The sequence below is a fragment of the Suricata suricatta genome, chromosome 14, assembly GCF_006229205.1.
Source record: "Suricata suricatta isolate VVHF042 chromosome 14, meerkat_22Aug2017_6uvM2_HiC, whole genome shotgun sequence".
Lineage (NCBI taxonomy): Eukaryota > Metazoa > Chordata > Mammalia > Carnivora > Herpestidae > Suricata > Suricata suricatta.
Window position 1 is genome coordinate 7,876,026 of NC_043713.1, and position 13,113 is coordinate 7,889,138.

The 13,113-nt window shown below is 42.9% G+C and overlaps 1 protein-coding gene and 1 long non-coding RNA gene across 2 annotated transcripts in view; one reads left to right on the top strand and one right to left on the bottom strand.

Annotated features, from left to right (window-relative positions):
- The window catches only part of DOK6 (docking protein 6), a 349,658-nt gene extending 336,555 nt beyond the window's left edge, over nt 1–13,103 (bottom strand). The window contains exon 1 of the mRNA XM_029922515.1: nt 12,992–13,103. Within this exon, the coding sequence (XP_029778375.1) occupies nt 12,992–13,057 (66 nt within the window). The 5' untranslated portion in view covers nt 13,058–13,103. The remainder of the gene's footprint in view (nt 1–12,991) is intronic.
- Nucleotides 1,623–13,113, top strand: part of LOC115278091 — a 15,159-nt gene continuing 3,668 nt past the window's right edge. The window contains exons 1-2 of the long non-coding RNA XR_003902687.1: nt 1,623–1,760; nt 11,876–12,028. This is a non-coding gene — a long non-coding RNA (uncharacterized LOC115278091). The remainder of the gene's footprint in view (nt 1,761–11,875; nt 12,029–13,113) is intronic.

The window sequence follows — 13,113 nt, forward strand, 5'->3', positions numbered from 1 at the left end:
CACACAACACACACACACACACACACACAAACACACACACACCCAAAACTCAAAAAAACATTTCCTGTGATTGTAACATGTGTCCAGTGTTAAGAACCATTACTGGGGGCGCCTGGGTGGCTCAGTCAGTTAAGCGTCCGACTTCGGCTCAGGTCATGATCTCACGGTTCGTGGGTTCAAGCCCTGCATCAGGCTCTGTGCTGACAGCGAGCTCAAATTCTGTGTCTCCCTTTCTCTCTGACCCTTCCCTGCTCATGCTGTCTCTCTCTCTCTCTCTCTCTCTCAAAAATAAAACATTAAAAACTTAAAAAAAAAAAAGAACCATTACTGAAGGGGCAGAACAATTTGGTTTTATTCACGAAGTCAAATGCCACAGCAGGCTTTTAACTGCTTTTTGCCTCGTTTGCCCACATTTCTATTCAGAGGAAGGTTACAGATCAACACTTCTTGCAACAGTTGTGTTTAGTCCAATCACTCAAATGCCTTAATTGTTTTTTTTTTTCAATTTCACTGCCACAAATCCTAGTTCTCCTCCAGAGACAGACAAGCCATCTAAAAATATCTGAAGACAAAACCACCACAGGAAGAGGGTCTCGCTGCTCAGGAAGGGCCACAGCCAACTCTCTCGGGACTCAGGGCCACTCTGGAAGTCCGCAAAGCCTGCTTCCCCACACGGAAATCATGACAAAATTCAACCCGCTGAGGATTTTCCATTTCTGTTAGTGGTGTCCTGGGCAACGGAGGCCAGCCTACAGGTTGACAATTACAAAGCTGGGCAAATACAAAAGTCATCTGTTTGAAGGCATTAAAAGGCAAAACTGAGAATTGATTTCTATGCGAAATTCCACAAAACAGGATCAAATGAAAATTGTATCCCTGAAAAAATAATTGAATACAATGAATAAACTAAACAGCAGATTATTCATAGTTGAGGAGAAAATCAGTGAACTAGAAGATCTGTAAGAAGAAAATATCCATCCTAAAGCTTCGAGTGACAAAAAAGTGAAATAGGAAAAAAGCACAGAAGCACAGAAAATATGGTATCAGTGATCTAGCATCGAAGTAAGGAAGAAGAGAAAAAAATGGACAAAATTGATAGGACAGAGGGGGAAACAGCAAATAATTTTTCAGAACAGAAGAAATATATTAAGCCATAAAATCCAGAAGCACTACAAACCCAAGAATAATAAATAGAATTAAAGCTACATTTATACATAGCAGAGCGACATTTCTGTAAAGCAGAAGATGAGGGGATTAAATGCAGGCAGAGGGGAAAGTCTAATCATTCTCAAAATGTAACTTTTCAAAGCAAACAGTGAGAGGTAGAAGACTTATTTCTTCTGAATGCTAGAAAAAAAAAATACTTCTATGTCCGTGATTCTCAGTCATGGCTAGCCACTGGAAGTAAATCGTGCCTTTCTAGGATGCCACGCTTCACCCTCACTGCTGTCCCTGACCAAGTATTTCTTTATCACAATGCATTCTCTACATTCCAGATTCCAGGAGGTTGCTACATTGAGAACGAACATTAGCCCTTCACACAGAATACGTCAGTGACTCCTTGGGTTCTTAGAACATTGTGAGCCCTTTGTTCCGGGCCTTTCCTCAAGGCTCCTCACCCGTCCAGACACCTATTATCATTTAGGTCCGCTACTTCTTCCCCGAGGAACTCGCAAAGCCGTCTCTATTTGTGATTTCTCAGCTTGGTGTTCCTTTCTCTACAAGCCACACAGCACATACCATCTACGTGTACTCAACAGGTATTTGCTGTCTCAATTCTTTCCCTCCATCACCCATTTATGCTCTGTCTCTTCCGACAGGAAGCCAAACAACAAAGGGAAGAACAAAAGAAGCCTCAGAGATACCAAGAATGAGGTGCTACACTGCAGTTAAGTGCCGGGCAGAGCCATAAACCCAGACCTTTAAAGAACAGAAAACAGATGCTAAGCTACAGGGTTTTTTTTTTTTTTCTTCCTTTAGGTAAATGTTTATTTATTTTTGAGAGAGAGACAGACAGAGTGTACATGGGGGAGGGACAGAGAGAGGGAGATACAGAATCTGAGGGAGGCTCCAGGCTCCCAGGTGACAGCACAAAGCCCGACGCAGGGCTCTAACCCACGAACTGTGAGATCATGACCTGAGCCAAAGTCGAACACTCAACCGACCGAGTCACCCAGGCCCTCCTATAGGTGTTTTTCCTTAATAAAGTCTGAAGCATTGAATCTCCAATAAGAAAAACCAATAGAGCATCATCAGAAGTTACTGAGTTTTAAGGGAAGTATAATTTGAACAGCCGTGGGATTGCAATTACTTAGAACACACAAAGTAGAAGAAGGATGTCTTTTGTGAGTAACCGTATTGCTGGCAGAAGTGTCAGCCGGACATCAGGATGGCTCACAGAAAGAACAATCCAGAGTCTTTAGAAATTTTTAAGTTATGGGGCACTTCGGTGGCTCAGTCAGTTGAGTGTCTTACTTGATTTTGGCTCAGGTCATGATTCCAGGGTCCAGGGATCAAGCCCCACATTGGGCTCTGCACTGAGCATGGAACCTGCTTAAGATTTTTAGGTCTCTCCCTCTCTCTTTCTGCTCCTCTCCCACCACTTGTACATGCACTCTCTCTCTAAAATAATAAATAAAATAAAATAAAATAAAATAAAATAAAATAAAATAAAATAAAATAAAATAAAATAAAAATAGAAAAATTTAAGTTCTGTCCACCACATTGAGAAGGAAATTTCTGTCCCTCAAAGAAATTTCTACTCTATCATTTTTATGTTCACATTATAAAGCCTTATAGAATGTCAGCAACTAGCATTATGTGACTGATTTACTGGATAACTAACTTCGTATTTTGGAAATGACAATTTGTAAGCTTCAGCACTAATCATGGTGTTTTTGTTACTTTACAGTAGTCTAATACATCCCAAATTTCCCTTATTTACCCCCAAACCCTCACTGGAAGGCATTGATTATCAACCCTAGCGCCAGATCAAAACCCCTGGGGAGCTTCCAAACCATATCCAGTCTCAAACCGCTGCCAGGTCGAAACCGGGCAGAGCCCAGGCTCCGGAGTGAGCTCCAACATGCAGTCATGACTGAGAGTCCCTTTTTTTTAAAAGTAGAGGTGTAACTAGCATAGATAATTATGGAAATTATCAGAATGGGACAGTATGTGTGCTAAGTAAGCCATCAGAGGTTTAAATAGCCATCACTTTAAATGTGCAGAAGAACACATTTCATACTTACACATAAATGTGGTCGTTCCCAGTTAAACTCAGCATACGGAAAAAAAAAAAGCCCTCAGCACCATGATCCGGCACTAGATGCACTTTTGTTTAGAAGACTCGCAGAGCTAATACTTAAAGATTTCAAAGTGTGCTGAAGCCTATATAAGCATCAGGAAAATGATGACAGGGACGTTTCCTCTGCACCGCCCCGGGGTCCTTAAAACATCCGGGGACAGATAATCCTATTTCCTGGTAAGTGACACGAAAAGGCATAGTTTCCAAAGCAAGCTCAAATATGTAAAAAGTATGCTTTCATTCTTTTTCTTGAATAGTACATCAGACATTTTACTAGTGTTATGTAAACAGAGATAAAGAAGTTTCCCTAACTGGGTGCCAAACTTTGAAAACTATAGTTTTTGAAAGATATGCTAGATTTGTTTTAGACTGATATCAAAATTCTTCCAAAGAGTAATGTGAACATGTAATAACTTAGGTAAGAAAAACTTAGCTCGTAGGCTATTAAGACATTTTACGAACATTTCCTGCTGTTATCCTTCCTGAGTATAATTCAGTGTATATGAGTACTAACATGTCATCTGGAAGTACTGTATATACATATTAAATATGTAACATGTATACGTGTACATAACATGAACACACATACATAAGTACATGTTTTAAAGGTTAGTGAATGGTCAGAGAAGACCAATTTCCTATTTACAAAGAAAAAATTGTGAGGAGAAAAATAATTGTACATGTTTATATATATATGCTTTCTTCTATAAAAATCTACACAGAGATGCCTGGTCATTTAAGTGTCCAATTTCAGCTCAGGTCATCATCTCACAGTCCATGAGTCTGAGCCCCACATCAGGCTGTCTGCTGTCAGCACGGAGCCCACCTAGGACCCTCTGTCCCCCTCTCTCTGCCCCTCTCCCGCTCATTCTCTTTCCCTGTCTCTTTTTCTCTCAAAATAAGTAAATAAACTTTAAAAATGCGTCCAAAAAATCTACACATAAACATCAGAGTGGCATACAGACAATTTTTAAAATAAGAGAACAGAAAAAAAAAAAAGGAACGTCATTTATTTGTATCTATTTGAAATCCTTTTCCTTAAAAGTAACAAGAAACCACGAGGCCTGACGGGCACAGGCATGGTGGTCACAGGGTGACTCAGTCCTGCCCCGGGCGCAGGTCTCTGGGTAACACGGCCACACTCTGCTGCAGGACTGTGTCACCACGTACCATCTTTTGATGTTCCAGGTCCCAGGAAAAATGTATGATTTTTTAAATTATTTTTTTAAATGCATTCATTTTTCATTAAGTTAAGCCAAACATAATCTTTTATATAACTATTTTAGTTTTTAAATTTTTAAGCTTATTTATTTATGTATTTAGAGAGAGAGAGAGAGAGAGAGAGAGAGCACACGAGCGATGAGGAACAGAGAGAAGGGGGAGAGAATCCCAAGCGGGCTCTGCACTGACAGCGCAGGTCCAATGAAGGGGCTTGAACTCATGAACCGTGAGATCATGCCCTGAGCAGAAATCAAGAGTCAGTCACTTAACTCACTGAGCCACCCAGGCATTCCCTATTAACTATTTTAATAAGAAGATCCTCATTCATAAATAGAGGTAATGCTAAAATAGAGATTTAAATATTTTTAGATATTTTAAATTCTACATAGACACAACTGACCAGCTGTATTTTGGATCTGTCGTCCACTCCTACAGGGAGATGCTAGCTGGTTTTTAGATGGCGTGATGAAAACGAAATCATGTCCTCTTTAAGTGGTCTGGAAAAATACCTCCAAATCACATCCTTAGTGTGGTATAAAGTTTTCCAGTTTTATTGAGATATAATTGATATATTACAATGTAGAAATCAAATGTGTTCAATGTAATGATCTGATATTTGTATACATTGTGAAATAATTAGCACACTGCGTTTACTTAACATCCATCACCTCATCTACATACTTTTCTTTTCTTGTGATGAGAACTTTTAAGATCTACTCTCCTCACGACTTTAAAAATATACACCACATTACTGTTAGCTACAGTCACCATGCAGTACATTACATCTCCAGAACTTATTTCTCTTACAACCGGAAGTTTGTACCTCTGACCACCTTCAGCCATTCCTACCACCTCCCACCTGCCACCAGCACTTTTATCTGCAATGTAAATAACTTAAAAGTTGAGTCAAGTGAATGATAACATTAACTTAACATTAGCTTTACACTATGTAACCAACTGAAGAGAGCACGTTACATTGAGTAGCGTGCAGAGCTGGGGTGTGACCTGTCCATGTATATTGCAAAGTAGAAGCCGTTGCATTGTGGATGTAACCGTGAACCTGAACTTCTAATACCGAGATTTGAGTAGACACATTCACACACAAACCCAATCTGTCTCTCTCTAACTCTGGCTGGTTCACTTTACTTGTTTTGGATTCGTATTTACCTACAAAAGGTAAACTTAAATATACGTTCAAAAGCATGCTGGGAAAATTATATAAGACAATATACGTGAAAATTCTTTAGAAGCTGTAAAATGCATGGTAATCCACACTGCAAAATGATTACATTAGTTTTATGAAGCTTCAAATCAAACCTCAAAGTGTCTTACCTCTCAGTCATTTTACGGGTAAGCCAAAATATTAGCCACGTTTTTAAAAATGATTTTAGTACAATAACAGTATTTGCACATGGTCAAATATTGCAACCACCATTTACTTCAAGCAACATGAAAACTTTCTTTATTAAACGAGTTTGAGTTCTCTACTAATAACAAAATATCATTCCTTGTTCCATTCATTTTGACTGACAGGTCACTGAGGCATCGTATTGCAATATAAAAATGAAGTACTCAAAGGAGAATACTGCTCTGTATCTTAAAATAAAACTCATTAAGATTTATGCAGAAAGTTAATAAAAATGTTCTTTACCTACATTCCTGAACCCTTTGGACAATGCTACCAGAGCTTGGAGAAAAGAGAAAATACCGTTACGAAAGTTAACTGAAGCACAGAAATTATAGTATTCTTTTAATTAGTTTGTCCCATTTGATGGAAATTATTTCTTTCTTAAAACTAAAACTTTGGGTGCATGGATGGCTCAGTTGGCTAAGCCTCCGACTTTGGCTCAGGTCATGATCTCACGGTTCGTGGGTTCGAGCTCCACGTCAGGCTCTGTGCTGACAGCTAGTTCAGAGCCTGGAGCCTGCTTCAGATTATGTATCTCCCTCTCTCTTGGACCCTTCCCTGCTCGCACTGTCTCTGTCTCTCCAAAATAAATAAAAACCATAAAATTTTTTTTAAACTAGAACTTCAAAATTTACAAAATCTGGAGATCAGTAGAGGGCATGAAAGCAGGTAATTTTTATTTTGTTTGTACTGTTCACTTTTGATCTGTGTACAGTTTCTAAAATGAAGTGGGTGGCGACAGAAACAGCAAAGTCATGAATTCTTAATAGTCCTACTCAATATTATTCACGTGGGTTTTTATGATGCAAATAGAACACCACATTGCAACAATAATACTTCAAACAACAAAAATGGATCACACCTATGTCAAACACAAAGGCTTCAAATTAAACTGTGTGTGTGTGCGTGCGCGCGCGCGTGTGTGTGTGTGTGTGTGTGTGTGTGTGTGTGTGGTGTGTGTTATTTCAGACTGATCCTAGCTATCAACCATTACTGAGCACTTCTGAAAGATATCTTAAGGAAACTGGACACATAAATGCTTACAAAGATATCTGACCACTGTATAACTACTCACAATTTATTTCAGTAATTTGAAAGATTTCCCTAAGTACTGAGTATAACCTTTGTTATGAGGACCCGCCACCTTTTGAGATTCACCTTGCCAGCAGTCGCGTGTAAATAGATCAAGATAAAAATCGAGATGTGAACATTTATATCTCACTCCTGATTAAACGGCCTGCCACAGGTAGTGCACAGACATAACCATTTAATATCAATATCTAGCAAAACGTCTGGGCTTGGTTTTTAAAGTGAGGCTTACTTTTGTTTTCCTTGTTTTTGGCTTTAAGTTTTGAGAAGTCAAAGAACATCAGGCATGCCCATGTGCATGCAGAGGGATTTTTTAAAAAGGCAAAATTCTCGCCAACTTCTGAAAATACCAGAAATGCCATACACACATATGATTGCAAACAAATTAATATACAGGGATTCCATAGAGGGTATACAAGATGTTTTTCAACTTTAAAATTCTAAGACCCAGTAATTCTCATAGAGATAGGCAAGTCGATAAAGGTAGAGATAGGTGTAGATACAGAAACGAAGTGAGACGTATACCTAGTGTTAAATATATACGATAGTCACCAAGAATGAAAACCTAAAATAAAAAGAGCTAAAATAATTAGAATTTTCATACATTCTAAATTCATATTTAATGAGAAGAGATAAATAATAAATAGCCATGGATATAATGGATCCTTTTCAGAGGGCGATGTTCAGTATACATAATATTCTAGAATGAGTAAAGATTTAAACACACTGAAAGCAACTTGCACGTCTTAAAGTCATGGACTGGGAATTCATATCTGAAGTAATGATCCTGAGAGTTCTTTTGAACTTCTGACTGGTCAAAGTGATGGTTATTTATACCTTTTATCTTAAATATATTTAGTGCACCTTATTCTTGGAAAATTGGTAATGCATGTCACGTAAGATAAAATCACTCTTCATAAAATACCTTCTAGATATTTGGGAAAACAGAGAAAATTTTAATTGCTCTAATCAACTAAAATAATGCAAATGCACACATGGAAACTCCCATTTATATTAATAAATGAACTTCTGCAAAGGGGCAAATTCTCATAAACATCTCTCATGAAAAACGACTCTCTTCCATCATCAGTAGAAAGCTGTTTGGGGAAGGACAAGAAAACCCAAAGAACTTACAGGAAGATCAATAATCATCAAGCCAGGGATGAAAGCATCTCAAGGTCTGAAGCAAGGTGGTAGAGAAAGCAAGATGTGGATGAATCCACAGTAAGTTCTTAAAACAAAATGTAGACGATGCAAAAGAGAAATTCCTGAATAGATGTTCGGCTCGTAGAGTTGAGACTCACCACGTACCCCAAATGTGTTGCTCTAACTTACCCCGCTTTGCCTACATGCAGGATGGGGTGCAGTGACCCTTACGGGCCTAACGCACTGAGTTATAGTGATGTGGGAGGTATTTATTATGAATTACCCTGACTTAATACAACATGACTCCGGAGCATTCACAGTCTCTGTCTCTCTCTCTCTCTCTCTCTCTCTCTCCTCTCTCTCTCACACACACACACACACACGCACATACACCATCGGATAAATGGAGTAGACGCTCCATAATATTTGATTATTTGTTGAATGTGCAAATGCCAACCGTATCTCGGGGCATTCCTTCGGTACCCACACAAACCACTACCAATCCCTGGCCTGACTTTGAGAAAGAAACAGAAAACGATTTGTATAAATACTATTAGTCTGGGCACAACGTGCCTATGAAGATCCTCCCGATGGATCTGAACAGAATTCCTTGAGAATGATGGTGGGAGGGCTGAGCCTAGAATTAGCCAAACCGCAGCACTCTGGAATGTGCACAGCGATGTCCCTCTACAAGGCCGTGTTTACTTTTGCTACAATATAGAGTCAACGCGTCACGTCTCAAGTTATTTTTGTGGTTTTAGTGGTGGAGTTCTTAGTGTCTCTGAAAACCAATAATAGGTGGGATATTTTATAATATATGCCTTGCTGACTAAATTTAATCTTTCAGTGGTCGGAAGGAAACGTTTAATAGCGGCTAAGAGATCAACAATTTTGACCAGCATGCTTTTGCTTTGGTTTATTGTTATTAGTGCTCTTAAGTAGCCTTTTATTAAAAAATATACTGATCACTATGGCACCTTGTGAATGATAATACCAATCATGCAGCATGGAAAAGGGCAAAAGAAACTGAACTATTGTAAGGGCTTTAAATCATGCAAAAGGAAAAGAGTATATTCATAGAAACTATGATATATTATAATGAAATATTAACACAGACGATAAAGACTCAACTCTAAGAGTCATGTTGTTATATGTTTAATGACTGAATATTTTTAAAACTTTAATGATTGGATAAACATTTTTAAAGAACAAGAGTAAAATTTGGGACAATTAAGCTACTTTTTTTTCAAAATTATTTTCCTGAAGGGAAGATAAGCTGATTAAGGACTCAACGCAAATTCCAAAGCAAACATTCAGAAAACTGTTCAACACTTACTGCTTTGCTTCATAACTGGCTGAGGAAGTATCCTATACGGGGAACACTAGATTCTCTAAGAAGACCCGAGGCAAGGGTCCTTTCAACCATTTCATTCGGGAAGCTCCTGGATCAGGGTTCTCCCCTAGCCCAGAAGTCAACAGCTTTTCTGCCCTCATTCAGCACAACACTAACTGGTAAGGAGAAAAGAATACAATAGAACATTTCATCTCAAAATATGCTTTCGTGTCATAATAATCTTTTTTTTAATTTTTTGTTCTTTATTTATTTTTGAGAGAGAGAGAGAGACAGCAGGAGCAGGGGAGGGGCAGAGAGAAAGGGAGACACAGAATCTGAAGCAGTCTCCAGGCTCTGAGCTGTCAGCATAGAGCCCGACGCCAGGCTCAAACCCACGAACCCTGAGATCATGACCTTAGCCGTAGCTGGATACTTAACCGACTGAGCCACCCAGGCGCCCCTCATGTCACAATAATCTTGATACTACTGGGCTCATGCCCAGGGGTCATTTTTCCCTTTTACATTATTCTAAAAGTTGATTCTTGAAAGCGTGAGTTCTGCATATCATAAATGCATAAATGTGCATATTTCATTAGAATTCCTTTTATGTTGATATTTAGCTCTGAAAATAAACCATAAAAGAATCGTTACGTATCATTTGAGTTCAAAATATTATTTTATTTGGAAAAGTCCATATTTCTGAGTCCATGGTATTAGTAACATGTATTGTTAACTACGAAAATTAAATTTTAATGTTTAGATCAATTCTATTCCTATGATTTGGGATATGACATGTCATGCTTAAGGCTCACAATTTTGGCTTCAAGTTGTACTGTCTTACAGGACAAAATTAACTTATTAAGCTTCACAGGACCACCCATGAGAAGGTTTGTCTGCTGAATTCACCCTTCTGAATACTAGAATATTCTGAAAAGAAAGTCTCCATAGTTTTTTTTTAAATAATAGTCTTCCGAATAGTGAAGGTTAATGTAGTTTAACGTTTCGATTTAATATTAAAACAAAAGTGTTTCCACACCAAAGTCTTAAGTTCACATATCTCAAGTAGAAATCGAAGACAAAAGCAATTAGCCTACATAGAAACATGCTTTTATTGTTTTCTCTGAAGGGTGTCTTTTACAAAGGCTCATCTCCATCCAAGCAGTGAGTATGGAAAGGGATGCTTTGGGACTGCAAATACATGGGCACACATCTTAAAGAGGAATGGTGTTTTAAATTTTGTTTAATGTTTTATTTATTTTTGATACAGAGAGAGACAGAACATGAGAGGGGCAGGGGCAGAGAGAGAAGGAGACACAGAACCGGAAGCAGGCTCCAGGCCCTGAGCTGGCGGTCAGCACAGAGCCTGACGCGGGGCTCGAACCCACTAACGTGAGATCTGACCTGAGCCGATGTCGGAGACTTAACTGACTGAGCCACCCAGGCGCCCCGAGGAATGGTTTTAAAAGGACATTTCAAAGGCTGTTACCGCCATGGTTACCCAGGAAGCAATCAACGCTCTTTTATTGGATGCTGTATTTTAATTAGGTTGCATATTTGTTTTTTGTTGTGGGAAATTCTGGAAAGCTGGGAATGGGAGAGGAATCCTACAGACCCCGGAGACCCAAGAGTGCAAAGACCGGGGTCCTCAGGGTGATATTTCTTAGCCTCATTCTCACGCACGCAGTGGCTCCTTCTTGGTAACAGATACACATCTACCCGAGGGACCTGAATCATCCATTAGCTTGTAACGTCTGGGGTGTCAGACACAACTGAGATTCAGAGAAGACGGCAGGAGCGAGAATGATGAACAGGCATCCCCGTGGGGGAGCAAAGGGCTTCAAAGGTCAAGTTCCCCCCCCCCCCACCTCTTGCTGGCCCGCCTGATGGCCGTGCGGGTGACAGCTTTGAGCAGTGCGTCCCGCCTGCGAGAGGCCGGCAGCCTCCCTGACAACCGCAGTCTCGCACGTGGGTTCTTCCCACCTCCCGGGAAAAGAATGGGGCGCAAGGGAATTTCCGCCCCGCGTGTGCTCTGTGGCCCCGGGAAGGCGCGCGGCCGCGCGGGGGGCGGCTCCGTGGTCACCCCGTTTTGTATGCCCGGCGCCCACAGATGGGCCGAAGTTCAGGAGTGGGTCCCTCGTCTCCTCGGGGTGCCGTCTGCGTCTTCCCGCGGGAACCCCGGCAGAAGGCCGCCCCAAAACACAAGTCTGCCCTTTCCCTTCCCGGTGTCCCCCGCACCTGCGTCCGCCAACTCCTGGTAAAAACCGACTCCTGGGTGCATAGCGACGCTTCCTCGTTTAGGGGTTTTAGGTGTCCTGCCCCACCTCCCTTCAGTTTTCTAACGATATATTTAGGATTACTTTTCTTTCTTTTTCAGTGAGAAAATCAGTGACTTTCTCCGTCCTCTCTTCCCCTCTCCAAGTTGGAGGATCCATCTAGCCAGCGGGGAGCGCGGGAAAGGTTCTGGTTCAAGGCCGCTTTGCCCCAGGATCCCGGAGCTCCGCTGAACTGGAACTTTGGGAATACGCAGGTAGAGGAACATCCAGGGAAGCCGGGAAAGGGGCTCCTTTCGCCCCCACAGCGGGTCTCCCCTCCAGCTCCCGACCGGCCCGCCAAGGTCGTTCTGGGTGGCCCGCCTCCCGTCCCGCGCCCCCCTCCGCCGCCACCAAGACCCCCTGAGCGGAGTTCCCAGGTCCCCCCCACGCCCGCTAGCCCAAGGGGCCCGCCCCTCCTCTGCTGGTCTCGGGGCTCCACACCCAGGTCCTCCGGGACTTTCGACACCGGTCCCTCTTACCTCCTCGCCGGGTCACTAGAGAACTTCCGAACCCCCGGGGGCCTACACTGCTTCCCTCCCGAATCGGGCAGAACGGCTTTCACGGACCAACTACCACCAGGTCTCCGTAAACTTTGCCGCCGCGAACGCGTCGTGCCGCCGGCGAGCACACACCTGCCTGCACGCGGGCGCAGGCACACCTGTCCGGGCGCGCACGCGGCGGAGCCTGACACTCGCGGGCCGGGGCCGGCGGGGCCTCGGAGGAGCGGCTCGGGAAGCGGGGACTAGGAGACGGTGGCTGTACACACGCGTGCGAGCGTCCGTCCGCCCCCCGCGCCGCCAGCGATTCTGCCCGGAGGCGCACTCCGGGGAGCAGACCGCTGGGCGCCGCGCCGCAGAGAATCCCCCCGCCGGGGCGCGTTCGTCTTCCGACCTGACCATCCCTTCCGTCTACACCACTTCTCGGTCGGGTCCAAACCAGCGCCGCGCACAGGAGGATGGGGACCGGGGCGCTCCCGCTGGGCAGAGCCCCTTCACCCCACCCAGCCCCGGCAGGTGCGGGCCCCCACCCCGGCCGAGCAACAAGCGTGCTGTCTGCGAAAGGGCCGGGTCCCTCTTCGCCCCTGTCCCCGCGCGGGTCACCTCTCCCGCCCCCTCCCCCCTCCAGCCAGCCGCGCCAAACGCGAGCCGGGGAAGGAGAAAGCCGAGCGAGCCACTCACCCCCAGCTTCCTGCTGCGGATCTTCACGTAGCCTTGCTTGACTATGTCGTTAAAGTTGGAGGCCATGGCCAGCGCGTTCGGGCTCGTCCCCTGCGCGATCGGCTGCCCAGAGCCCAGAGCCG